The sequence below is a fragment of the Chlorocebus sabaeus genome, chromosome 14 (assembly GCF_047675955.1).
Source record: "Chlorocebus sabaeus isolate Y175 chromosome 14, mChlSab1.0.hap1, whole genome shotgun sequence".
Lineage (NCBI taxonomy): Eukaryota > Metazoa > Chordata > Mammalia > Primates > Cercopithecidae > Chlorocebus > Chlorocebus sabaeus.
Genome location: NC_132917.1, coordinates 33,239,529 through 33,264,652, shown reverse-complemented (window position 1 = coordinate 33,264,652; position 25,124 = coordinate 33,239,529). Strand labels below are relative to the sequence as shown.

General features: G+C 41.3%; 1 protein-coding gene and 1 long non-coding RNA gene across 7 annotated transcripts in view; one reads left to right on the top strand and one right to left on the bottom strand.

Moving 5' to 3' along the window:
- Positions 1–1,280: 1,280 nt before the first annotated feature.
- On the top strand, positions 1,281–4,262 carry LOC140713314 (uncharacterized). The gene is made up of 2 exons (XR_012095261.1): positions 1,281–1,390; positions 2,120–4,262. It is a non-coding gene; the product is annotated as an uncharacterized lncRNA (long non-coding RNA).
- RASGRP3 (RAS guanyl releasing protein 3) overlaps positions 3,691–25,124 on the bottom strand; it is a 128,834-nt gene continuing 107,400 nt past the window's right edge. For 5 of the 6 annotated variants that reach the window (XM_073022920.1, XM_038006782.2, XM_038006781.2 and 2 more), the window contains 6 exons: positions 23,772–23,887; positions 17,939–18,086; positions 12,076–12,112; positions 9,975–10,100; positions 9,281–9,639; positions 5,278–5,667 (listed from right to left, as the gene is read on the bottom strand). In XM_073022920.1, the coding sequence (XP_072879021.1) occupies positions 5,659–5,667; positions 9,281–9,639; positions 9,975–10,100; positions 12,076–12,112; positions 17,939–18,086; positions 23,772–23,887 (795 nt within the window). In that variant the 3' untranslated portion in view covers positions 5,278–5,658. Of the gene's footprint in view, positions 5,178–5,277; positions 5,668–9,280; positions 9,640–9,974; positions 10,101–12,075; positions 12,113–17,938; positions 18,087–23,771; positions 23,888–25,124 lie in introns of those variants that run through there. The other variant, XR_012095260.1, reaches the window with a different exon arrangement.

Sequence of the window (25,124 nt, the reverse complement as noted above, 5' to 3'; positions counted from 1 at the left end):
TGTGTGTTGAGGTGGAATCTCACTCCAGGCTGGAGTGCAGTGGCATGATCTTTGCTTACTTGCAACCTCCGCCTCCCGGGTTCAAGCGATTCTCCTGCCTCAGCCTCCTGAGTAGCTGGGATTTCAGGTGCGCACTGCCATGCCTAGCTAATTTTTGTATTTTTAGTAGAGATGGGGTTTCACCATGTTAACCAGGCTGGTCTTGAACTCCTGGCCTCAAGTGATCCACCTCGGCCTCCCAAAGTCCTGCAATTACATAGGTGAGCCACCGGACCCGGCCTTGTGTGTATGTTTTAAATACTTGCAGCTACTGAATCCTTCTCTCCCAGAGCGATGTCAGTCCTTGTCCTCCTTCCTGCAAGTCCCTCCATCCTGCAAGTCTCTGATGCTCTTGACCATCTTTCCTTTGTCGGGCCAGGATTTCAGTTCTCACCAGCTTTTTCTGCAAATTGAAACTGTTTTTTGTTTTTATTCTCATTGATGCTTTTTAAAATGATTTCCAGTAAGAGAAGGAATAATGATTTATTTTCCTCCAACTTTTTAAAAAATCACAAACCTTTATAAAAGTTTAAAAAATAGTACAATGAACATCTATGTACCCTTTACCTAGAGTCAACATTTTGGTGTTTTCCCACATTCTTTTTATCTTTCTGCACAAATAGAAACTTTTAAAAAATTTTGACCCTTTGAAAGTTGCAAATATTGATACTCTATCCCTAACTACTTCTCCTAAAAAGAGAGATTCTCCTACATAACCATAAAATTGTTACCACACTGAAGTGAGTTAACATTCATACAATAGTTCAATTAATATATACTCCTTATTTGTTTATTTATTTATTTATGTATTTATTTTGAGACAGAGTCTCACTCTGTCACCCAGGCTGGAGTGCAGTGACGTGATCTTGGCTCACTGCAGCCTCCACCTCCCTGGTTCAAGCTATTCTCCTGCCTCAGCCTCCCAAGTAGTTGGGATTACAGTCGTGCGGTACCACGCCTGGCTAATTTTTGTATTTTTTGCATTTTTTTAGGGGTTTCATCATGTTGGCCAGGCTGGTCTCGAACTCCTGACCTCAAGTGATCTGCCTACCTCAGCCTCCCAAAGTGCTGGGATTACAGGCATGAGGCACTGCACTCGGCCTATACTCCATATTTAAATCTTTCCAGTTGCCCCCGCAAATGCCTGCTTTACATTTTTCTTTTATTATTTTTTTAATCCAGACATTGTCTCGCTCTGTTGCCCAGGCTGGAGTGCAGTGGCACAGTCATAGCTCGTTGCAGCCTCGAACTCCTGTGTTTAAGCAGTCTTCCTGCCTCAGCCTTCCAAAGCACTGGGACTATAGGCGTGAGCCACTGCTTTCTTCAGTATTTGACCCAGAATCCAATCAAGGTTTGTAACATCACATTTCACTATTGTGTTTCATTCAATCTTTTTTGACCCAAAATTGCCCTTTCCCTCCTTTATCTGTTCATGATATTTTATTTTTGAGGTGTTCAGGCCAGTTGCCTTGTAGAATGCTCCAAGTAATTCTTCTTTTATGCTCCTGTGGATAAACTGCATGTCACTTAGATTCTGAATGGGCATGAATTCCAACATGATATGCTAGTAACATTTTTAAGACACAAGATAATCATTTTTGTTTGAGGTCTGGGTGCTCTCTAGACTTAGGCCAGCACGTTTTAGATGCAGCCAGGAGGAAGCCATTTCCTGATGAAGGCTTAAAATGCCAAGTAGTTTCCTATACTTACCCACCTTCAATAGCTGTAAAATACATTCCAGTTATCAAGTAAATGCTTTTTATTTTAAAAAGTAGTGTTTGTTTTCCTCCTGTCTCCCTGTAGTAAACTAATAAACTCTTTTAAGAGCCAGCCTTTTAAATATATTTGTGTTGTATCCCATTTACATATACCCAATATATGGATTTTTCTCTAACTTCATTTACATTTTACCCATTTGGTTTCTTAATCTTGCTGGTCTATTTTCAAACAGGACAAGACTAGTCAGTATTACAATCAAACAAGAACTAATCCTACACACACATAGTGCCAGAAATAAGAAAATCTGTTTTGACTATTTTCATTAATACTTCTGTTTAAGTCTTTTTTTTTTTTTTTTTAGACAGAGTCTTGCTCTTTTGCCCAGACTGGAGTGCAGTGGCACCATCTCTGCTCAGCTCACGGCAAGTTCTGCCTCCCGGGTTCATGCCATTCTCCTGCCTTAGCCTCTCAAATAGCTGGGACTACAGGTGCGCACCACCACGTTCGGCTAATTTTTTGTTGTTGTTGTTTAGTATTTTTAGTAGAGACGGGGTTTCACCATGTTAACCAGGATGGTTTTGATCTCCTGACCTTATGATCCACCCACCTCAGCCTCCTAAAGTGCTGGGATTATAGGCATGAGCCACCGTAAATCTTTTTTTTAACAGAAAATTTAGTTAAATATTGGGTTTAGAGCCTCCAAATACACAGCCATATAATATACAGAAAATCTGGGCTCTTGAAACAATTTTAGAGAAGAATCCTGCTTAATTGCAAAATAATAACAACATAAGGTCTTTACAAATACTTTTACATATATTATCTGACCTGATCTTTACCAAAACTCTATGAGGTAGTTGAAGAGGGTGGTGAAATCTCTCTTTTTCAAATGAAGAAATTGAGGCTCAATTAGATGTACCTGACTTGCCCAGGATTCCATGACTATAAGCAGCCAAGATGAGATTTCAATCTGGTTGGGAATTGCGTGCTAAAGGTACACTTTTGTGGTGCAGTTTCACTGAATTGATTTCCTCAGTCATTCTAGAGCTTTATATATTTTGGCAAAATTAAGATATTTATCTTAGGAATAATTAAGCTTCCTACCATCAATAACAGTTTGACGTTCTCTTCTGTAGAAGTCCTGCCTTCATTTTTAAATTGCAAACTCCTCTGTCCATTGTACAGACTTACCATGAAAATCTGGGGACGTTATTGCTTCGGAGGATATCCACTCAACATAAGGGTTCAGATAACCAATCATGGCTTCTCTGGTTTAGGCAGATCTGAGAAAGCATCAGTCAATTCATAGATGCTCCAATGAAGATGCAATTAAAACATTTTATAAATCCTGCCCTCATACCTCATTTTCATTGTTAAGAGTTTGCTTTTGTTTTTTCTTTCAATTTTCTGGGTGACAGTGATCATCAAACCTACAAAATTAAGGTCTGGAGGAGTCAATTGTGATTGTTCTTTTTGCCCCATCATGGATTTGCCTATTTTGTTTATTTTGCTGATTATGGTAAATTGATAGATTGGAAACATCAGAGTCATTGGTTGTCAGTAAATGATATAATCAAAATTATAAGGCAGTTTTGTCATAGACTTAAATTATTCTTCAGCAAAGTAATAATAGGTAGGGGTGTGTGTGTGTGAGTGTGCACGTGTGCGTGTATACAGTAAGTCCTCACTTAACATGGTCTGTAGGTTCTTGGGAACAGCAACTTTAAGTCAAATGAAGTGTTCAAACTGGTCCTCCACAAGGTGGTTTCATTCAATTTCCTTTTATTACAACGTTGATGAGAAAAAAAGTTGGTCTTGTTATAGTTGTTTCAAGACCAACTTCAAGTTGTTAAAATAGCAGTTTCCAAGAATCTATGGACAAATGAGGACTTACTGTGTATATACACATACAATATACAGGCACATATGTAATTTATATATGTATATACATAGTTATTTGTTTTTTATTTTTTACTCGTTACATTTAATATCTTTGTCATAGGAAGGCTGACAATATAAAACTTCCTATGTATGAAAACTCAAAAATAACCAAAGTGGCAAGTGAATAATTCCTTTGAGAAGCAAAAGAACAGTACAATGTTTATTAACACGTTTCTTCCTGAATTTTCTTCCATTGTTTTAAACACACAAAAAAGCTTTCCTGTACTTAGATTGCTGTTTTCTGTTTTTAATGTTGTTAACATGCATATTATTGCATTTATGGGTAGTAGTAGATAGTGTAATATACATGAAACCAACATCTAGGGATGACTGCCTTCTGAGTGCTTACAGGTGGCGTGTTCTCTTATTATCCAGCTTAATCACAGCTCCCTCAACTGATAACTTCACTTCATCTGCAGTATTTCCAATCTGTAAATCTGGTTGGCACAAGTTGGTTTTAGCATATTTGGAACCATATTTTAAATCACTGGAACCACTTTGCCTTAATGCCCATGGGCTGTCAGCTCTCAAGGGCCAAGACCAAGTTTTTCTTAACTTTGTGCATATAGCATGGGACCTGGCCGGAACAGGTACTCAACAATTTTGCTGAGCAGAACTGTCCTCAGTGGAGAAAAGAAAGGAGAAAGGCTTCACTGTAGACTGCCCCAAATACAAACAAATTCCATTTTAAATGGAATATACACACTTTAGCCCCCAAATGCAGACCAGTGCACCTCTGTGGGGTAGTTTCCGACTAGTCACCTGGTAACAGATCATTCCTGTCATTCACAGGCTCAGTCCCATCTCTATTTTTCAGTATCTTGAATCAAGTTCTCTCTCCTCTAATCATGGAAGAAATAGAACCATAACTAGTTATTTTGGGTAAATGGGAGCTACTTAAAAGATTGATATTTTAAAAGCTTAAATGAAATGTTAATCAAATATGATTTGTGATTATTTTCTTTCTATGAATATTCTTTAATTGTGGAAGGCTGTTTCTTAGGAAGAGAACAAGGGTTTTCTTTTACAACCGAAAGTTTTTTTTGTTTGTTTGTTTTTTCATGAAATTCTTGAGTTTTAAAAAATTGATGGTTGTTTTGCATGTCACCTAGTAGCTGATTCAATGGTTTGTTTTTCTGCTAAATGTTAACCTTCAAAACTTGAATTTATTTCTTAATTGCTATTTCTACTTCAGGAATCTTAAGAAAGATGGCTTAACCCAGTCAGAAGGGACAAGCATAATTTTCTTCCATGGCTATTATAAGTATTAGGAGAGTTTTCACGACCATGCCATAGCTTCCTAGTGATGCAGAATTGGTAAGACTTGTGTGATATATACATGTGTGACTTGTTACATATCATAGCAACTGTATGGTAGGAACAATGTAAATAGCTTCTCTTGCAGTTGACCATCATTAGAAGAATCACTGCATTCCAGTGTCTGAAGAGCTTCCTTGTCCTCAGGAAAATGTTAAGTCCTGGTCCCATCCAAAAGGCAGACCAAAAAAAAAAAAAAAAAAAAAAAATCCTCTAAATCATCTCCTTGTTAACTGTTTCCCGCCACAGCACACACAAAAGTTTATAAAAGTATTGAAAGGATATTCTCACAAAAAAAGCGAAGTCTGAGTTTACAGAATGAGTATCAAGTACATGCAAAAAAGCTTTCGTTTCACCCGTATATAAATGGCTCTAGAGAAAGATACATGAAAAAAGTACTGACTACATAACACAGTCTTTGTGGCACTTAACTAGGGGTAGGGGAGCAGGAAATAAATAGTTCATAGTTAGGGTCATTTCTCTGTCCCATAGTCCAAACATGGAGATCCCACAGTGTCCCAAGGCAGTAAACATCCAGGTATCTTTCCAGATAACTTCCTGAGAGTCAGAGCTTTCTTCAGAGTTTCTCACCTTGCCCTTCCGAAAGCCAACATTATTGCCTTCCGTTTCCACAGCCTGAAGTCAGCCATCCTGAAACACAAATTGGAACCTATTGCATGGCTGGATCTCATGTAACAAAGTAAGAATGTTCCTAGAAAGCAGTTTTTCAGATGAATTTGAGGGAATATCTGAAATGATCAGTACCTCATAGTCTCAGGATTTAGTGGGAATTAGGAGATCACATAGGTAGCCGGGTGCAGTGGCTCACACCTATAATCCCAGCACTTTAGGAGGCTAAGGTGGGAGGATCACTTGAGACCAGGAGTTCAAGACCAGCCTAGTAAATATAGCAAGACCCCGTCTCTACAAAAAATAAATAAAAACCAGCTGGGTGTGGTGGCATATGCCTGCTGGCCCAGCTACTTAGGAGGCTGAGATGGGAGGATCACTTGAGCCCAGGAGTTTGAGGCTGTGGTGAGCTATGACTGTACCACTGCAGTCCTGCCTAAGGGACAGTGAGAGCTTGTCTCAGAAAAAAAAAAAAAAAAAGAGAGAGAGAGAGATCACGTAGTTCACCCAGCACATGAACTCTTGAAGACTCCTATATGGAGTCCAACTAGGATGTTGACCTTAAAGGGTATACCACAAATCATTAGTTCCTCAAAATGATTCTTGTTAAAAGGTTTCCCTTTTAGAAATCCACAGTGTAAATTAGTGCATAAGGGCACTGAGAAAACCTATCAATCTACATATGTGTATGTACATATGTATGACTATATATGTATATGACATATATTCACAAACATATTCCATTTTATTTAGTCAGCATTTCCCAACATTTTTATGATAAATATTTGTTGACTAAATTTAATTTAGTAGAAGATAAAGGAAAATAAAAGAAGTTTAAAGGAAATGCATGTATTCTTACTGCCAAGAGAGTAATCTTGACCTGTTCTGACATGCAGGGGCTCTGTGGTCATCGGTGAGATGAGGTACACTGCCACAGAAAATGTTCATACCCTTATATTTTAAAATGAGTATAAATCCTAGAACTCTGTTGGAGGAAATACACGGATTACAAACACAAGTACCTTTTCTGCGTTCTACAGTTTTTAACTACAGGACTCACAAACATCATCTGATACTAAATAATAAATGTGTAGGTCAGTGCTCCTAATGCCATTTATTGGTCTCGCCTGGCAGAAAAAAAAAAAAAAAATCTTAAATTTAAAAACTCCTTTGTCTACATATTCAACCCCTGGGTATAATTTTGTCATTTTTTTTTCCTTCTTGCTTATTCCCTAAACAGGGCAAACATCTCATTTGTTACTGATTTCTATGGGACTGAGACTATATACCATACATATGCATTTCATACAAGAGCATACTTCCTTCATTAATTAGCACAGATGAAATTAAATACTTGGGGTCAGTGAATCATCCCTGTGCTTTAAAAGAGAAAAACATGGCCGGGCGCAATGGCTCACATCTGTAATCCCAGCACTTTGGGAGGATGAGGCAGGTAGAATACCTGAGGTCAGGAGTTCAAGATCAGCCTGGCCAACGTGGTGAAACCCTGTCTCTACTGAAAAAACAAAAACTAGTGGGGCGAGATTGCGCCACTGCACTCTAGCCTGGGTGAAAGAGTGAGACTCTGTCAAAAAAAAAGAGAGATAAGAACACAGAAAGGATAAGAGAGCATTTGAATATAAAAGTTCAATTTCCAGAAAACAAATTTAAATTTTTTTAAAAGCCCAGATACTTGTTTATATTTCCTTATAGAGATTAATGATCAGGAAATCTTACCTATGTGATTGTCTTACACCCAACAGGCTGTGAACTTCTCCTAACTCAGAAGCACAGTTTAAGTAACTTGAACTGTGAGAGGCCAATAGTAGTGAGCTCATGGCCAATTTCACTATTTGTTTAACAAAAGCAGGTTCTCCTCTAAATTCAGAGATGCCCATGAGGTGGGTGCCATCCTGAGCACTCTGGTAGGCATCCTGCCATCAACCTGGAGAAGTTCTTTTTCTGAGATTCCAGGGGCAGCTACAGCACCCATGGAAATAGCCTCTGCAGGCTGAGTTGGTGTATGGGGTGCCTAGACAGGGAATCCAGAAAATCGTCTTGCACAATGATTCTTTGCTTTTTTGGATCACATACCCGCATGAGAATCTGTTTAATGCATGGACTCCTCTTCCCAGAAGTGAGCATATGTTCATGTATAATTTTATATAAAGTATAAAGTGCTGTCATGAACCCCCTGAAGTCATTAAATAGACTTCAGGTTAAGAGCTGTTGGCACCAAATCATGATCTTTCTCTTATTCCCGTTTATATTCCCAGCTTGAACTGTGCTAGGCCAGTAAAAGAAGTAGGGGGATAGGACTGATACAGTTGCCAAGATGATCAGTGGGGGAAATGTTAAAAATAAAGTGGGTGTTGCAAATCTATAGAGACAGAAAATAAATTAGTTGGCTGCCTAGGGCTGGGGTGAGGTGGGGGAGAGTGACTACTCATGGGTGTAGGATTTCTTTTTGGAATAATGAAAATGTTCTAAAATTAGATTGTAGTGATGGTTGCACAACTTTGTGAGTATGCTAAAAGCATACTGAAAGTATACTAAATTGTATATTTTTAAATGGGTCAGTTTCATGGCATGTGAATTACATCTCAAAGCTGTTTTTAAAAGTGGATGTTATAAGAAACAAAAAAAGTGTTTCAGCAGAAACTTACAATAAACCTTGTATGACCAGAGATAATGGGTGGCCTCCTTATGCACTGCCTTCAATCAGGAAGGAACTAGGGGGATTTCTGGTTAAAGGTCTTTGGAGTTTTTCTCATCATGGAGAGATGTATGGAGAGGTGTGTTTAGGTCTCCTGAAGAGTGGAATGTGGAGGAGCACCCATAAGACTAAAGAGTACTGGCTTGATCCAGTAGGATCTCTGCCTAACCCAATATTCTGTTTATGAGAACGATTCGACAGGGCGGCAATGGCTGTCCTCCATGACATTGCTTTAAACATTAGGAATATGATGCCAATTTTCTCAAATCCTTTCTCTTAATACACTATAGACTGTTAACTAATAAATTTATCTAACTCCATCTTGAATCAATTTCTATGTCAGCATACTCTAACAAATTCCATCTGCATCCTACTTTGCTTTGCATGATTTTGCTCACGCAGAGGCAGAGCCTGGTTTAGAGATCCTCAAGGGCCGTGTATCTCTGATTCTTACCACCCCCTTTTCCATGATGCTGTCAAAAGCTTCTTTTGAGTAGAGTCAAAAGTTTCCAATTCTCCTTTATCTAAAAGGCTTTTGCTTCCACTGCCTTTCTTGACTCTGGCCCTGGTTCTAGCTTGGAAAACCAAGCTGATCTGTATTGTGTACTGGTATCTTGGATATATAGTCAGGGGCTTCTGGGGCATCATTTCAGTACGCACACACGACAGCCTTCACTAGGTTTCAGAACTTGATCTGGTTCAGTTTTTTACATCATGAAACTGAGATCCAGAAAGAAGAAACATATGTCCAGGGCCACATAGCTAGCCAGTGGCAAGACTAAAAGTGATACATGTCTTCATTCCCAACCATTCTGCTTTCAGAACTACCAGGCTGCCCCCCAGACCCTCTGTCACGCTCATCTCAGCACTTTCAGCCTTCTTCTTCTGGTTTTCTTTGTGGGTTGACCTAGCACTTACCTCACCATCCTGTCTGGTCTCTTCTCCTTCATCCTGGTCAGGTTCGAACTCCGTGCCCCGGTCTACAACATCCACACCAGCATGCACCCTGGGCTTCTCATTTTCCCATTTGGCAAAGCCTTTGTCCTTTGCTGCTTTGTCATGGAACTTGGATTTCATTTTAGGGAAGGTGTGGGACCCTGAGTCCCCCCAGCCAGCCTCTGACCAGACAGGTTCAGTCTGGGTGGCCTGGCTGGTGGTGGCCCTCTGTAGCCTCACGGAGATCTTGCGAGAAGAGCCTGTAACCAGTGTGATGGCTCTGCTGTCTAAATCCCTGTGTCCAGCAGTGACTCCAGGGAACTCAAACACCTCATCCTGTGCTGGAAGTGAAAGAGGATGGTGATTATTTGACATCTGACTGCTTGATAGCAAAGCATCAAGGATAGTGCAAACAGCACGAGTCTGGCATGCAAGGTCCTAGAGGAACCGACAAGGAACAGAACTCAATTAGCTGTAGGCAAGCTACATGTTCCTGAGACTGGAAAGCAGAGAGAAGCAAGGATGATTCAAGGGTTCAGCCACTGCTGCTCACCCTAAAGAGGGCCTTAGCATTTAGAGAGACTGACTGGGTTTAGACCCAGAACCTAAATGAGGTCCAAGTGTGAGGAGGTAAGCAGAGAGAGACCATGGCAGCGAAGAAGGCAGAGGGCATTACCTGGGGGCAGCGAGGGGCTTCCAGGCAGTGACCCATGACCACTGCTCAAAGAGGGCGCCCGGGCAAATCTCCTGCAGGCCAGAACCAGGAGGTCTTTGCACTGTTTGTGACAATTGGCTCCACAGTCTGAAAAATTCCAAGGGTGTCGCAGATGATTAGTGTGTCTGATGTTGATTGAGTTTCCAGGGTGGCACTTGATTTTTCAGCCCTCCCCTCCCCAACCCCAGTTTCTGTGTTGAATTTCAGAGTTGAACTCAGGCCCATGGGTGTGTCTAGCATCTGGAAAGGGGCCATTGGTCCACACTTGCCTTCCTGAGGTTCCGAAAGTTCTCTTACATTTGCTCAGCTTGATTCTCTATGCAATTGAGGACCTAATGAGCAATTGTGCCTAGGGAGCAAATAGAGTCCAGCCTGAGAGGTCAGTTGCCTTTGCCCAAAACTAAATGCAAATCAAATGGGGTTGAGAGTCTTTCTCAGGCTTAGATGGAATCCCCACAAAGAGAGCCTAAGGCAGGATGAGGGCAAGAAGCCTCAGCTTCTAGTCTCTCCCAGGCCAACTGCTGCCTCTGATCATTTATTGTGAGGTGTTCCTCCATTCAGCACTTGTCTGGACTTTTTTACTCTTCTTCATTTTGCAGAACCTTTCAGGGCCAGTGATTACATCTTCTGCTTCCTTCCTTTGTATAGAAACAATACAAGATGGGCAGATGCTCAGTAAATATGTTCTGTATTTGCTTATGCTTTGAAACGGTATGCAGTAGAGTCTGTGAAATTGCCCATTAGTATGTTTTAGATAAGGTAATAGAATGTTAATTACTACTTGGGGTAGAAAAATGTGGCCACTTCAGATGGTGGTTCCCAATTATTTCCTATGGTGAGGGTCCTACACTTCACTGAGAATCACTGAATAGAGATCATCATTTCTCTCCTACCGTCCAAGAGGACCTTTCTAACTATTTCCAATACCCATTTTCCCCTAAGTGATCTTGTTTCCAAAAAGTCTTAATGACGTGTTCAATTTATTTTAATTAGTTTTTTTCTTCACTTTATATGCCATTAAGAAAATACAAGAGATAATCCAAAGGTATAATATATTTTCATCTTTATAAAATTGCGCGTGTGTGTGTGTGTGTGTGTATTTTAGGGTATGAGGATAGAAACCAGAATAAAACGAATGACTCACTGCTGGGCAATAAGTTCTTGCAGTATCTTTGCTGCTTGAAAGTAAAAATCTAAGTTAGACCAAGGCAAGTGATAGAGAAGCACTAATGGGAAGGTACTTCTGAGCGTTAAACAGTGGCTTCCATTGAGATTTGGGAAGTTTTTTGTTCATGCAAAATGAGGAGCAAATACTGGAAAATAACTGGAGAAAAAAGGCATGCTAGGGGAACAACATTCATCTGAAGGTATTCTGTGATTAAGATGTTTCTTTTTGTAGTTTTGTTATATTTTTCAAAAGCATTGTAAGATTCTTAAAAGAACCATATAAACTGTCCGCATAGTGTCCAGCAACTTCTTAAATAACAATAATGTGTACTTGATCATATATGTACAAGTAGCAACACATTCCTAAATGCTTAATATACATGCATATAGCATTTGTCAAATATATTTTATTCAATTGTTTATAAACTTAATTAAATGGGAAATATAGAGGAATGCATTCACTGAAAAGGACAAAAATACATTTTAAGTTTTCTCCTTGTTTTCTGTTACCATCTATGTGATTTAGTAGAGAAAAGAATAGCTAAGTGTGAGTGGGAAGAAGTGCCTATGGATTATAGAAATAGTAAGTAGTGTTTTTCTTTGAAGGAAAAATTTCTTATATACAATATTTTAGCTAGGCTTGTCCCACTCAGAATTCCCACCTTAACTGGATGCCTCTGATTCAAAAGAACTAGATTTATGTGTGTTGATAAAATTCCAATTTTAGCTCTCCAAAACTCCAGGAACTCCTCCTCAGAGGCAATCATTCTCAGTTGCCGTTGACCCAAAAGACTGAAATTCTGAATAATGACAAGAGCTTCTGTAGTTTAACCAAATTTGACTCTTAACCAAAATGTCACATTTTAAAAATTTTAACAAAATAACATTGATTTACCTTTGCATTTGTATCCTTGCTTGATTATGCCCCAGAGCTGTAACAAAAGACAAAGGAATGTCAGGGAATCTGAGGATAGATCTGGAAGGAAAACAAGGCCACTGAGAAGGAAGTCCTGGGAAGCTTCATGACTAGCCAGGCACAAACAGGATGTAGCCACTCTTAACACCCTTCCTGCCAGATAGAAGAACCCTCTCTGGGCCCCTTCCAGCTATGGTGATAACATGAGTTTCATTTCCCTTTTCTTTCTTGGAGCCAACTGGGAGCCGGGATGGGAAACTACTAAAGTTTGATGCACCAGACTTTGGCCTGATGCGCTCTCGGCAAAACGTACAGAGGAGATGGCCACTTGGTCTTTGGGAGCCCCTGGCTCCCTCTTTTTAATGACACTAGCTGCTCTTGGTACCCACTACAGGAAATGAAGCAATGGAAGAAGCGCGCCTCACATGAAAGCATTTGGATTTTGCTAGGTTATTTTCTGAGTAGTATTTGTCCCATGGAAAAATACAGAAGAGGAAATGATCTTAGTTATTCATGTCTTCATTCTCCACATTTGCTCTATGTTTGGCCTGTGCCAGGGCTGTAGGAGATGTCGAAAAAGCTCAGATTCTACCAACCAAGGAGTCTGTGACTTCCTTGTGGTTAACGAGTAGGAAGTGACAAATCCCTGAGGCGAGATGTGAGGGCCCACAGTTCCAGGAGGGAGCATTTGCCCGGGGTGGGAGGTTCAGAGGCAACATTCTGGTGGTGGTGTCTTCGCTCTCCAGACAGACTCCTAAACACCATAAAGAAGAGGGCCTTGCTATGCCCTTCTATGCCTCCCCACAGATCTTGCACGGGGTGACGGATTCACCAGAGGTGTACAGTATGGGTAATTAAATGGGCTTAGCTCAAGTTGGAGAAGAACTATTGCTAACCTTTTCGTGTTTGGGTTAGGTGGCTATTATTTACTTAATAAAATAATGTCGAAAAAAGCAGGGCCCACTGGGACTGATGGGGGTGCCGTTCACAATGCTCACAGTGTATTATAAGCGAACAATGCCCCCACATGTGGGCAGCATGGCCCGCTCTTGCAGAAGAATAAGTCACAGCCAATGTGAAGTGACTCAAGAGTACAGGAAAACTCCTTACTTCTTGACAAGGAACTTCCGCAAGTAGAAAACTAAAATTCCTTTGAGCCTTAACAGCTATTTGGTCCTTCAGAATACATATTAAAATGCAAATGTTGGCCAGGTGCGGTGGCTCATGCCTGTAATCCCAGCACTTTGGGAGGCCGAGGCAGGTGGATCACGAGGTCAAGAGATCAAGACCATCCTCGCCAACATGATGAAACCCCATCTGTACTAAAAATACAAAAATTAGCTGGGCATAGTGGTGCATGCCTGTAGTCTCAGCTACTCAGGAGACTGAGGTAGGAGAATCACTTGAACCTGGGAGGTAGAGGTTGCAGTGAGCCAATATCCACTGCACTCCAGCCTGGTGACAGAGAGAGATTCTATCTCAAAGAAAAAAAAAATAATAAATAAATAAAATGCAAATATCTCCTAGGACAGAGCAATATTTTGTCTTGGGGACAGGAAGGATTATTTGACAACTAAGTAGAAGCAAGGATGGCTGGAAGACAGGGAGGCATGATCCAGAAAAGGGCAGTGGTGGCCAGGATCATCACAGCTTGATCTTTACGATAATCTAGTTTGCTTCTCTTTTGTAAAAGGTGAATGTGATGATCCAGGAAGTTAGATAATTTCCAATCTCCCACAACCTGGAAATTCTTTCTCCAGAGCCCTTGGTAATGATAATAGCAATCATAATGATGATAGCTAACATTTCTTGAACTCTTGCTATGTGAGAGGCACAGTTTTAGGGTCTTTATACATATTAGCTTGTTTAATTGCTCATGATGTCCTTATGGTATAGGTAATAATATTTTTCTCATTTTTACAGACAAGGAGACTGACCTGCAGAGAGGTAAAGTCTGTTGGCAAGGTCTCATAGCTAGTAAGGGAGAGAAGAATGTGTCACTTGAGGGAAAGACAGGAAGCCACTGCTCCTGCATACTCTGTGTGTGAGCAAAGGCACTGAGGTGGGACAAGAAAGGATTTAAGAAGAGACATCCTAATATCCAGATATGTTACATTATTAGCATTGCTGCAGGAACTGCTGAAAAACATACAGTCAAGCAAGAGTGCTGGGGGGGCGGGTGAGGAGGTAGGTTTGCTGATGCTTACTTAATAGCCAGGAACAAACAGTAGCTAGGACGAGGCACTGGGCCAGTATGCCTGCCAAGAACAGGAGAGGATGAACTCATGTGGATGGGTATGCGGGAGTATTTCCCACAGTCCTTGGATTTGAGACCACCGGCTGCTGTCATATTTGGAGTAATTGTAGTGTAAGGAGCACTGGACTGAGAGTCAGGAGACCTGGGTGTGACTTATGGTTTTGCTGCTAATGATCTGTGTGACCTTGGGGGAAGTCACTTAACTTCTCCAGACCTCAGTTTCTTCATCTACAAAATAAGGGAATTACTAACACTCTTTCAGTTCTGGAATTCTAATTCTAAAATAAATCTTCTGCAGAGCAAGTCTGTTTGTCTTCCTTAACCTTAAAATGGAATTTATTTTAAAAGCAGATGGTTCCGGCACTGGAACCATTCTCCCACAATTCCTTTCAATGACACATCTATAGAGCTATAGTTATAAATTCCTTTGAAAACCAATGGGCTTTTTAACATGAGTGTCAGTAAAGATCAACTCAAATCGTACCAATAAAATTAAATATATTTTAAAAACAAAAACAGCTGTAAAAATTTTAAATGAGTAAATTTCAATTAAACTATCAAAGTATCAAGGAATACATAAAAAATGTGTACTCCAAGCCATGTGACGTGCAACATGTCTAATAGTATTTTATCATGCAACAACATGGTGGGTAAGTATCTACAGATAGAAATAGACTCAAAGATGGTGAATGACTTGGTCAAAGACATAGAGTTAGCAAGGGCAAAACAGAAATTTAACCCAGGGTTCCAGACTCCAGGTCCAGAGCTTTCTACTTCATCACAGCGGCATCAAGAATACAGCACCAGCATCTCTGCTCCAATGAGTTAGGGGGACAGGTGTGGAACTTCCAAGAAAGTCTACCTTGCTGCTCCCACAGAACCAGGGCCTCTGTAGAAGGGAGGAACAGGACAGAAGGACTTGAGAGCAGAGATAAGACATTGAGTTTGTTTGTTTTTTGAGACGGAGTCTTGTTCTGTTGCCCAGGCTGAAGTGCAGTGGCATGATCTCGGCTCACTGCAAGCTCCACCTCCCAGGTTCACGCCATTCTCCTGCCTCAGTCTCCTGAGTAGCTGGGACTACAAGCACCCACCACCACACCTGCCTAATTTTTTATATTTTTAGCAGAGATGGGGTTTCACTGTGTTAGCCAGGATGGTCTCCATCTCCTGATCTCATGATCTACCCGCCTCGGCCTCCCAAAGTGCTGGGATTATAGGCGTGAGCCACCATGCCTTTCTGAGTTTTTATTATTATTATTATTATTATTATTATTATTATTATTATTATATTTAGAGATGGCAGCGGCGGGGGTCTCTCTATGTTGCCCAGGCTGGAGTCGAACTCTTGGGCTCAAGCTATCCCCCTGCCTCAGCCTCCCGAGCACCTAGGGCTACAGGTCCATGCCAAAGCACCCAGGACCTTGAGATTTGGTAAGGGCCTTCTGACTCTCACAGCCCACCAAAAGACAGATGCATCATCCTGACTTTTGGCTGAGCCATGCCATGGCCCAGCAGCCTGACCTTTTGTTCACTGGGTCCCACTGTGTAGCAGTGTGTTACACACGGCCCCATCCCACATCAGAACTTTCAGGTCTAAGTACTTCCAAAGATTTCCATCAGAATAGAGAGACTAGAGAAACATGAGAAAGGAGATCATTTTGTTTTGTTTTGTTTTGTTTTGTTTTGTTTTGTTTTGTTTTGAGACTGAGTCTTGCTCTGTCGCCTAGGCTAGAGTGCAGTAGCACGATCTCGGCTCACTGCAACCTCCTCCTCCCAGGTTCAAGTGATTCTCCTGCCTCAGCCTCCTGAGTAGCTAGGATTACAGGCACCTGCCACCATGCCCTGCTAATTTTTGTATTTCTGGTAGAGATGGGTTTTCCCCATGTTGGCCAGGTTGGTCTCAAACTCCAGACCTCAGGTGATCCGCCTGCCTTGGCCTTTCAAAGTGCTGGGATTACATGCGTGAGCCAATGCGCCTGGCCAACCATTTGTTTTATGATAAAATGGTCTGGTCATGCAATCCCAGTGGACATACTAAAGAAGAACTTCACCTTCTCTGCAGTGAATAAAGAGAGCTAGTTAGACTGGCTTTGCCCTGTGTCACATCAGCTGCTATGACCACCTGGGACCATCTTTGAGGTAATGGCTGCCTCTTATTTACCCATTCTCAGAGGAGTGTGTGCTTGAACACAGACTCCTGCATTTGGCCCCCCAAAGCCAGTTCTTTGAGCCTGGGATGGGAAAAATGTAATTTCTAGTAGTGTATAATATTGGCAACAAATTCAATATGGGTGAACAAGTCAACAGGAGGACATGGCTGCCAAATAAAGCTGACACGACTGAGCTCTGGCATCTAGAAAAAGGGGTGACTGTCACTGGGCGTGGTTGCTCACTCCTGTAATCCCAGCACTTTGGGAGGCCGAGGCAGGCAGATCACAAGGTCAGGAGATGGAGACCATCCTGGCTAACACAGTGAAACCCCATCTCTACCAAAAACACAAAAAATTAGCCAGGTATGGTGGTGGGCGCCTGTAGTCCCAGCTACTCGGGAGGCTGAGGCAGGAGAATAGCGTGAACCCAGGAGGCAGAGTTTGCAGTGGGCCAAGATTGTGCCACTGCACTCCAGCCTGGGCGACAGAGCAAGACTCCATCTCAAAAAATAAAAATTAAAAAAAAGAAAAGAAAGAAAAAGGGGTGATTGTCATACTCATCTGGGTGCTGGGCCTCCCTCACCTGGAATACCGCATTTTCCATTGTATTTAACTTGGATATCAACTGGAAGACATTCAGGGCCCAAGAGTTTCTGTTAAGGCCAGGATCAAAAACTGACTTCACTTCCCAAAGAATTATTAAAGGTGGGGGAAGGAACCGTGCAGTCTTCATTTGTTGCAGTGGTGTAGGTGAAGCACAGGGCTGACAGTCAGTACACCTGTGTTGGAGTCCAAGCTCTGGTAATGATTAGCTGTGCAATCCTCAGGAACCTGGGTTATCTTCTTTGAACCTCTCTATCTTCATAAGCAAGATGGTGAAAGTAAAATACCCACTTCAAGGGCTTTGCTATGAGGATTAGTTACCATAATGTCTATGGAAGTACTTTGTTACCATCAAGCATTCAGTAAATGTTATTTATTATTATAACCAGCTTCTCTCCAAAAAGATTTTTTCTTCTTTTTGAGTTGTGAATTATTGAACCATGCCATGATGGATTTCTGGTCACTAATACCACATGAAATGAAAACTGGAAGGAACTCGCTAAGATAAATGCACCTCTTAATTGCAACCACTTATGAATATTAGTGATAATGCCAGGGCTCATTGAGCTGACACTTTTCCCTGGCAGGGATTAATAAACAAACCCACTCTCTTGAGTTAACAGCCAACCTTCCCTGTTTTTGCTAGCCCTGCATTACTAGAAAATAATGAAACCTTGCCTTTGGTGTTTAATCTTTAATTTCAGGGAGGCATCACGTTTTACGTCTGATTCAAAGCAGACAGTGAACTTTATTTGGTGTATCATTTTCCTACCCTTTCAGAATGCCACACAAATAACTACTTATGTAAGAAAACAACGGAAAACAGACTTACGAATCCTGCACAGTGTTCGCAGAAGGTTGGTTTGAGATAGGTCATCTCCTGAAAATTATGGATAAACCCTGGTCCCATTTTACAGTGTAGTTGGGATTTCGCTCTCAGGAAGTAAGCCATCATTTCATCTTTACTAATTAGGCCATCCCTGTTAAGAGAATCAAAGAAGGGAGGGATCTTTGAGTATCAGGTTGCTATGTAATTGCCACACTTTAATCACCCACCTCCCAAACCTTTGTGGCCAAAAGCAGATAAGGAATATTCATTTCTCTATTACATCTCAGAGAAAGGGCGAACCTCAAAAGGCATCTTCAGGTGTTCAAAGCCTTTTTCAGTGAGCAGAAACTTGTGTATGTGTGCACCCTGCATGTGTGTGTGTGCAGGAGCATATTCATGTAAGCACACATGTGGCCTGTGCACCGTGGCACAGAAAGTCTTTGTTATGAAAAGCAGCTTCCTGAGGGACATCTTTCTAGTCCTTGCCTAGCTGTAAGGTTGCAAGAATTAGGACGATAGAGAAAGGCAGAAAACTGTAATAACTGAGCTGACCATTCTCAAATTCATTCAGCTTGATGCTGTCCAAGCTTCTTGGTGATATTTTCACTCACATCTTAGTGGCTCGTACCCCATTCACTGTGACTGACTGGGAGCAATTCTTCCAGTTCTACTCCACATAGAACAAACCTCTGGTTCTTCCCACCTTCCTACCCCTACTCACCACATACTCTGACTTCTTGTTTATCAAAAATGATCCAATTGGCCAGGTGCGGTGGCTCATGGCACTTTGGGAGGTAATGGTAATCCTAGCACTTTGGGAAGCCAAGGTGGATGGATCATTTGAGGTCAGGAGTCCAAGAACAGCCTGACCAACATGGTGAGACCCGTCTCTACTAAAAACACAAAAATTAGCTGGGCATGGTGACGTGTGCCTGTAATCCCAGCAACTCAGGAGACTGAGGCATGGAGGCAGAGATTGCAGGGAGCTGAGATCACACCACTGCACTCCAGCCTGGGCAACAGAGCGAGACTCTTTCTCAATAAATAAATAAATAAATAAATAAATAATAACAATAATTGGATCCACTTGACACAGGTGAGCTCCATATTGCTTTTTGTCCATTAGCATGTGCTGGCGATCACACCTTTCCTTTCCAGTTCAGAATTCTTTTCTACCTCCTCTGTCCTCCCTTGGGGCTCCTCTCTTGGAGGAAATGTTGCCCCATCCAGCACTCTCCAGCCTCCCCAGGACTCTCCTCCTTCCAGGTTATGCTAAGTCTCTTTCCGTTTCTTTCCCCGTTCACAAATATGCTCAGGACTTTCCCACCTGAAAAATCCCCTTCCTCAGTCCTGCCACCATCTCCAACAGGTGTCTTTTCTCTCATCCTTCTTTTACTCCCGAAGTTTTCAAAAAGAGAAATCATTAGGGTCTTTTATCATTTCCTCCAGGTACTCTTTATGCCACTTGGATTTCTAACCCTACAAATCTGTCACCAAGAACATCCTCAGTGGCCTTTTCTCATTGGCAGGAGGTAACATGGAGACATGTTTCCTTCTTTCGGCGCTCTCCCCTTGGGAACCCTGGAATTGCATGCCACCCCGCTTCTCCTCCTTCCTCTCCAGCTCCCCCTTCTCCAGCTCACCTGCAGGGCCCTCTGACTCCTTTCAATGACTGCATGTAGGAGGGGAGTCCCTGAAGGCTCATTCCTCAGGCCCCAAGCTCACCTCCCTCTAAGCGTTCCCACCAGAGTTTGCTCACAAGATCGCGACTCCAGCTTACAGTGGGGCTGAAGACTTCATCTCCATCCCCAGCCCTGACTGTTGTCCTGAATTTTTGCACCACATCTTCAACAACTTGCTAGACCTCTCTTCCTGATAATCCACTCTCTGTCTCAATCAACGGATTTAAGTCCAACTTCATCTCTTTCTTCCCTGTACTCCCTGCCCAGGCTTCCCTGTTGCTGTTTGCTGTGCCACAATTTTCCCCCAGGCTTGAGAATTTGAGATCCCTTTCTTACCTCCTATGCAAAATAACTTTGATTTTTGTACATTATAAGTATTATTATTAAAGTTATTTTGCATAGGAGGTTAAAAAAAAAAAAAAGGATTCTAAATTCTCAAGCCTACTGGGAAATTATGGCACAGCCTAGCACCCAACAGTTATTTTTTCTGCTCCTCCGACCATCCATCCACCATCAAGGAGGCACCAGTGTCTATTATTCCCTTCTTTGTGTTCTTGAGTTCTCCTCATTTAGTTCCCACTTAGAAGTGAGAACGTGTGGTATTTGGTTTTCTGTTCCTGCGTTAGTTTGCTAGGGATAATAGCATCCACTTCCATCCATGTTCCTGCAAAAGACATGATCTCGTTCTTTTTTTTTTTTTTTTTTGAGACAGAGATTTGCTCTTGTTGCCCAGGCTGGAGTGCAATGGCGTGATCTTGGCTCACCACAACCTCTGCCTCCCTGGTTCAAGGGATTTTCCTGCCTCAGCCTCCAGCATGTGCCACCATGTCTGACTAATTTTTGTATTTTCAGTAGAGATGGGGTTTCTCCATGTTGGTCAGACTGGTCTCGAACTCCCGACCTCAGGTGATCCGCCTACCTCGGCCTCCCAAAGTGTTGGAATTACAGGCATGAGCCACCGTGCCTGGCAATCTCATTCTTTTTTATGGCTGCATAATAGTCCATGGTGTATATGTACCACGTTTTCTTTATTCAATCTATTATTGATGGGTATTTAGGTTGATTACATGACTTTGATATTTGAATAGTGCTGCAGTGAACACTCACATGCCTGTGTCTTTACTACAGAATGATTTCTATTCCTCTGGTTATATACCCAGTAATGGGATTGCTGGGTTGAAGTGTAGTTCTGTTTTTAGCTACTTGAGGAATCGCCATACTGCTTTCCACAATGGTTGAATGAATTACACTCCACCAACAGTGTATAAGTGTTCCCTTTCCTCTGCAGCCTCGCTAGTATCTGTTATTTTTTTACTTTCTTTTTTTATTTTTTAATTTTTTTTGAGATGGAGGCTCGCTCTATCGCCCAGACTGGAGTGCAGTGGTGCGATCCTGGCTCACTGCACGCCTCTCAGGTTCACGCCATTCTCTTGCCTCAGCGTCCTGAGTAGCTGGGACTACAGGCCCCCGTCACCATGCCTGGCTAATTTTTTGTATTTTTAGTAGAGACGGGGTTTCACCATGTTAGCCAGGATGGTCTTGATCCCCTGACCTCGTGATCCACCTGCCTCAGCCTCCCAAAGTGCTGGGATTACAGGCGTGGGCCACTGCGCCCGGCCAAGTTTTTGCCTTTATAATAGCCTTTCCTAGCTGGGCACAGTGGCTCACACCTGGAATCCCAGAACTTTGGGAGGCCAAGGCAGGTGGATCACCTGAGGTCAGGAGTTCGAGACCAGTCTGACCAACATGGACTAGTCTGGCCAACATGATGGAACCTCGTCTCTACTTAAAATAATAATAATAATAATAATAATTGCCTGGCGTGGTGGCACATGCCTGTAATCCCAGCTACTCAGGAGGCTGAGGAATGAGAATCACCTGAACCCAGGAGGCAGAGGTTGCAATGAGCTGAGATTGTGCCACTGCACTCCAGCTTGGGCAAAAGAACAAGACTCTGTCTCAAAAAAAAAAAAAATAATAATAATAATAATAGCCATTCTGACTGGTATGAGATGATATCTCACTGTAGTTTTGATTTGCATTTCTCTAATGATCAGTGATATTGAGCTTTTATTCATATGCTTATTGTCCACATGTATGTCTTCTTTACAGAAGTGTCTATTTGTGTCTTTTGCCCACTCAAAGGAACGGGCACTGATTTCATAATGAAGATGCCAAAAACAATCTTTATTATATATATGATAAATAAATTTATTAATGCATTGTCTCACAAATTTATGACATCATTTGCTATGTAAATTTGTGTAACAGTACATTAGCCCATCTCCCCTCCTAGGGACTCACAACGTAACACACTTTAGCCTATTAAAAGCTTTGGGAAGTCACACAGTAAAGACACCTATTTAATGAGATTTAACCCTGTGTTTCTCACATGTGACTAGTTAGTTCCTTTTTCAAAAGTACTAATTGATAGCTACTTCTGTGGAACATCATTTGGAAAACAGTACCTTAGAGAAAACATCTTTTTGAGACTTTCCAATATTAACCACTCAAAACTTTAGTGTTATGTAAGCAAGATATGAAGAGTTCAAACCTTCATTCATAGAAAACAATTCTATAGATATCAGTAAGTAGAGATAATGATGATATATAGAGATAGATAGATGCAGATATTTGCTAGGACAATCTCAATTCTGTCTCTAGAACCAACAGATAAAAGAAATGAAGACTGGGAAGTTATTTTAAGTCAATGTCCTATTTACATGTCACTAATAGTAACAAACTAAGCAAAGAAGTGGGTAGTTAGCAGGCAATTTAAATTTTACTTTGTGAAGGAAGTTAATGTTTCTAATAGAATTTATTTTAAAAGTATTCTTTGTTCTGGGTATATAATGAAGATGAATTTAAGATTTTAAGTTATGTTAATGTGTCAAGGCTTTTCTTGGTGTGTTGAATTACAGATTTTATTTTCTTAAATTCAATTACGAAAAAATGGCTAGAGACAAGGTCCCACCATGTTGCCCAGGCTGGTCTGAAACTTCAAACGATCCTCCTACCTCAGCCTCCCAAAATGCTGGCATTACAGGTGTGAGGTATCACACCTGGCCCCAGATTTCATTTTTTAAAAAAATCTCATACCAGCAAAAATATTAGAGAATTTTAATGTAATTTCATTTGCCCATTTACCAAAACAAAATCCAGCATTTCCTTACAGGTGATTTTTAAATTAGGAACTAATCTTGTACAATTAACAATCAAATTATTAATGCCAGGATTTCTCATCAGTTTTTTTTCCAAATCATTATTTTCTTTTAATGAGTTGAATTTTAGTCTCTAAAGCGGTTTAATTTTTAGGAATCATTTGACACTAAAAAGCAATATATTTTTTCTTCATTTATCAAGACAACCTTTGATCAATCAAAGAAAAAAGCACGAATGCTTCTTGGCTATCTGCAGCTATTGTCTGCTTTAATGAAGACTATAAGTTTTGTTTTTTTTTTTTTTTGAGACAAAGTCTTGCTCAGTCACTCAGGCTGGGGTACAGTGGTGCTATCTCAGCTCACTGCAACCTCTGCCTCCCAGACTCAAGCGATTCTCCCTCCTCAGCCACCCAAGTAGCTGGGATTATAGGCCTGTGCCACCACGCCCAGTGAATTTTTGTATTTTTAGTAGAGACAGAGTTTCGTCATGTTGGCCAGGCTGGTCTTGAACTCCTGGCCTCAAGTGATCTTCCTGCCTCAGCCTCCCAAAGTGCTGGGATTACAGGCGTGAGCCACCATGCCTGGCCAAAATTTTTTTTTTAAATGCTCATGAGTTTTAAGATTGCCTTCAGGTCCACTAATGCCAAAGATTCTCCCAAGTTAGATCTAATTATATTTCTCCTCTACTCTTTTTTGGTGGAGATTTTTTGGGGTTGAGAGCTAAGCAATAGAGGCAATATAGCAAGTGGAGTGCTTGGATAATTTACAAATATGCACTTGTGCTCAACACTGACAACACGGTCTCCCCTGTGATTCCATTCAGGTCATGTTCATACACACCAAGAAAATAATCAGTGACAAATTAAAACTGGCTCATCAAAGCACTAGGGTTGAAGCTGTCAGGATGTAAATTAAAAGTTTCCCTTCTCTCCTCTGATAATAATTTTCTGCTTTAGGATAGCTGCAGTAAAATAAAACAAAATTAAAACTTACTGATCTTTGTCCAGCACACAGAAGGAATCCAAGAAGGGAAAATTGGCAGCTATACTTTCAAAGTCCTCTTGGGAAATGTACCCGTCATGGTCATGATCATAGTTTCTAAATACAGACTGCAAAGGAAAGATCAGTATTTATTGAATGACTATGAGGCAGGCTCTGCACTTGTTATTGTGAAAGTAATGATAACCAGCATATGGTCCTTTCTATCAAGGAGCTTAGAATCTAGTGAAAGATAACTAAGTCAAGAAGCCTTTATAACATAAGAGACAAGTAGTTTGCTGAGGATAAAAACAGAGTAATGGTTGGATGTGGTGGCTCACACCTGTAATCCCACCACTTTGGGAGCTGGAGGCAGAGGTGGGAAGATCACTTGAGCCCAAGAGTTTGAGACCAGCCTGAGCAACATAGAGAGACCTCGTTGCTACAAATTTTTTTTTTAAATTAGCTGGGCATGGTGGTGCATGCCTATAGTCCCAGCCACTTGTGAGGCTGAGGCAGGAGGCTTGCTTAGCCCAGAAGTTCGAGGTTACAACAAGCCAAGATCACACCACTGCACTCTAGCCTGGGCAATAGAGTAAGGCATCATCCCAAAAAAATGAATTTAAAATAAAATTAAAAATAAAACTTGGGCTGGGCACGGTGGTTCACACCTGTAATCCCAGCACTTTAGGAGGCCGAAGTGGGTGGATCACCTGAGGTCAGAATTCAAGACCACCCTGACCAACATGATGAAAACTCCATCTCTACTAAAAATAAAATAAAATAAAAAATTAGCCAGGTATGGTGGCACAACGCCTGCAATCCCAGCTACTCAGGGGGCAGAGGTACGAGAATCGCTTGAACCTGGGAGGAGGAGGTTGCAGAGAGCTGAGATGGCACCATTGCACTCCAGCCTGGGCAACAATAGCAAAACTCCGTCTCAGTAAATAAATAAATAAAAACAGAGTGCTATTGGTAGTGGGGAAAGAGGAGGTAGATTAAGAAAGGTTTCCTGGGAAAAGCAAGGTTTAAACTGAAACCTCAGGGTTGAGTAGAAATTGGCTTAGTGAATTTACAAATTCCAATACCATGACAATAGAAAATAAAGTTTTAAGGTGTTATCTCAAAAAATAAACTGTACATTTAAGGCAATTCCAGTCAAAATCCCAGTAGGGATTTGTTTTAAATGGACAAATTGATTATAAGGTTCAAATCAAAGTGGTTATGTTGAAAACAGGCTAAAAATTATTTTAAATGAAGAGTAATGAGGCGGAACATGCCCTTTCAGAAATCAAATATTCTACACAGCTACACTAATCAAAACAACATGATACAAATTACCATGGAGAGTGGAGTCCAGAAACAAAC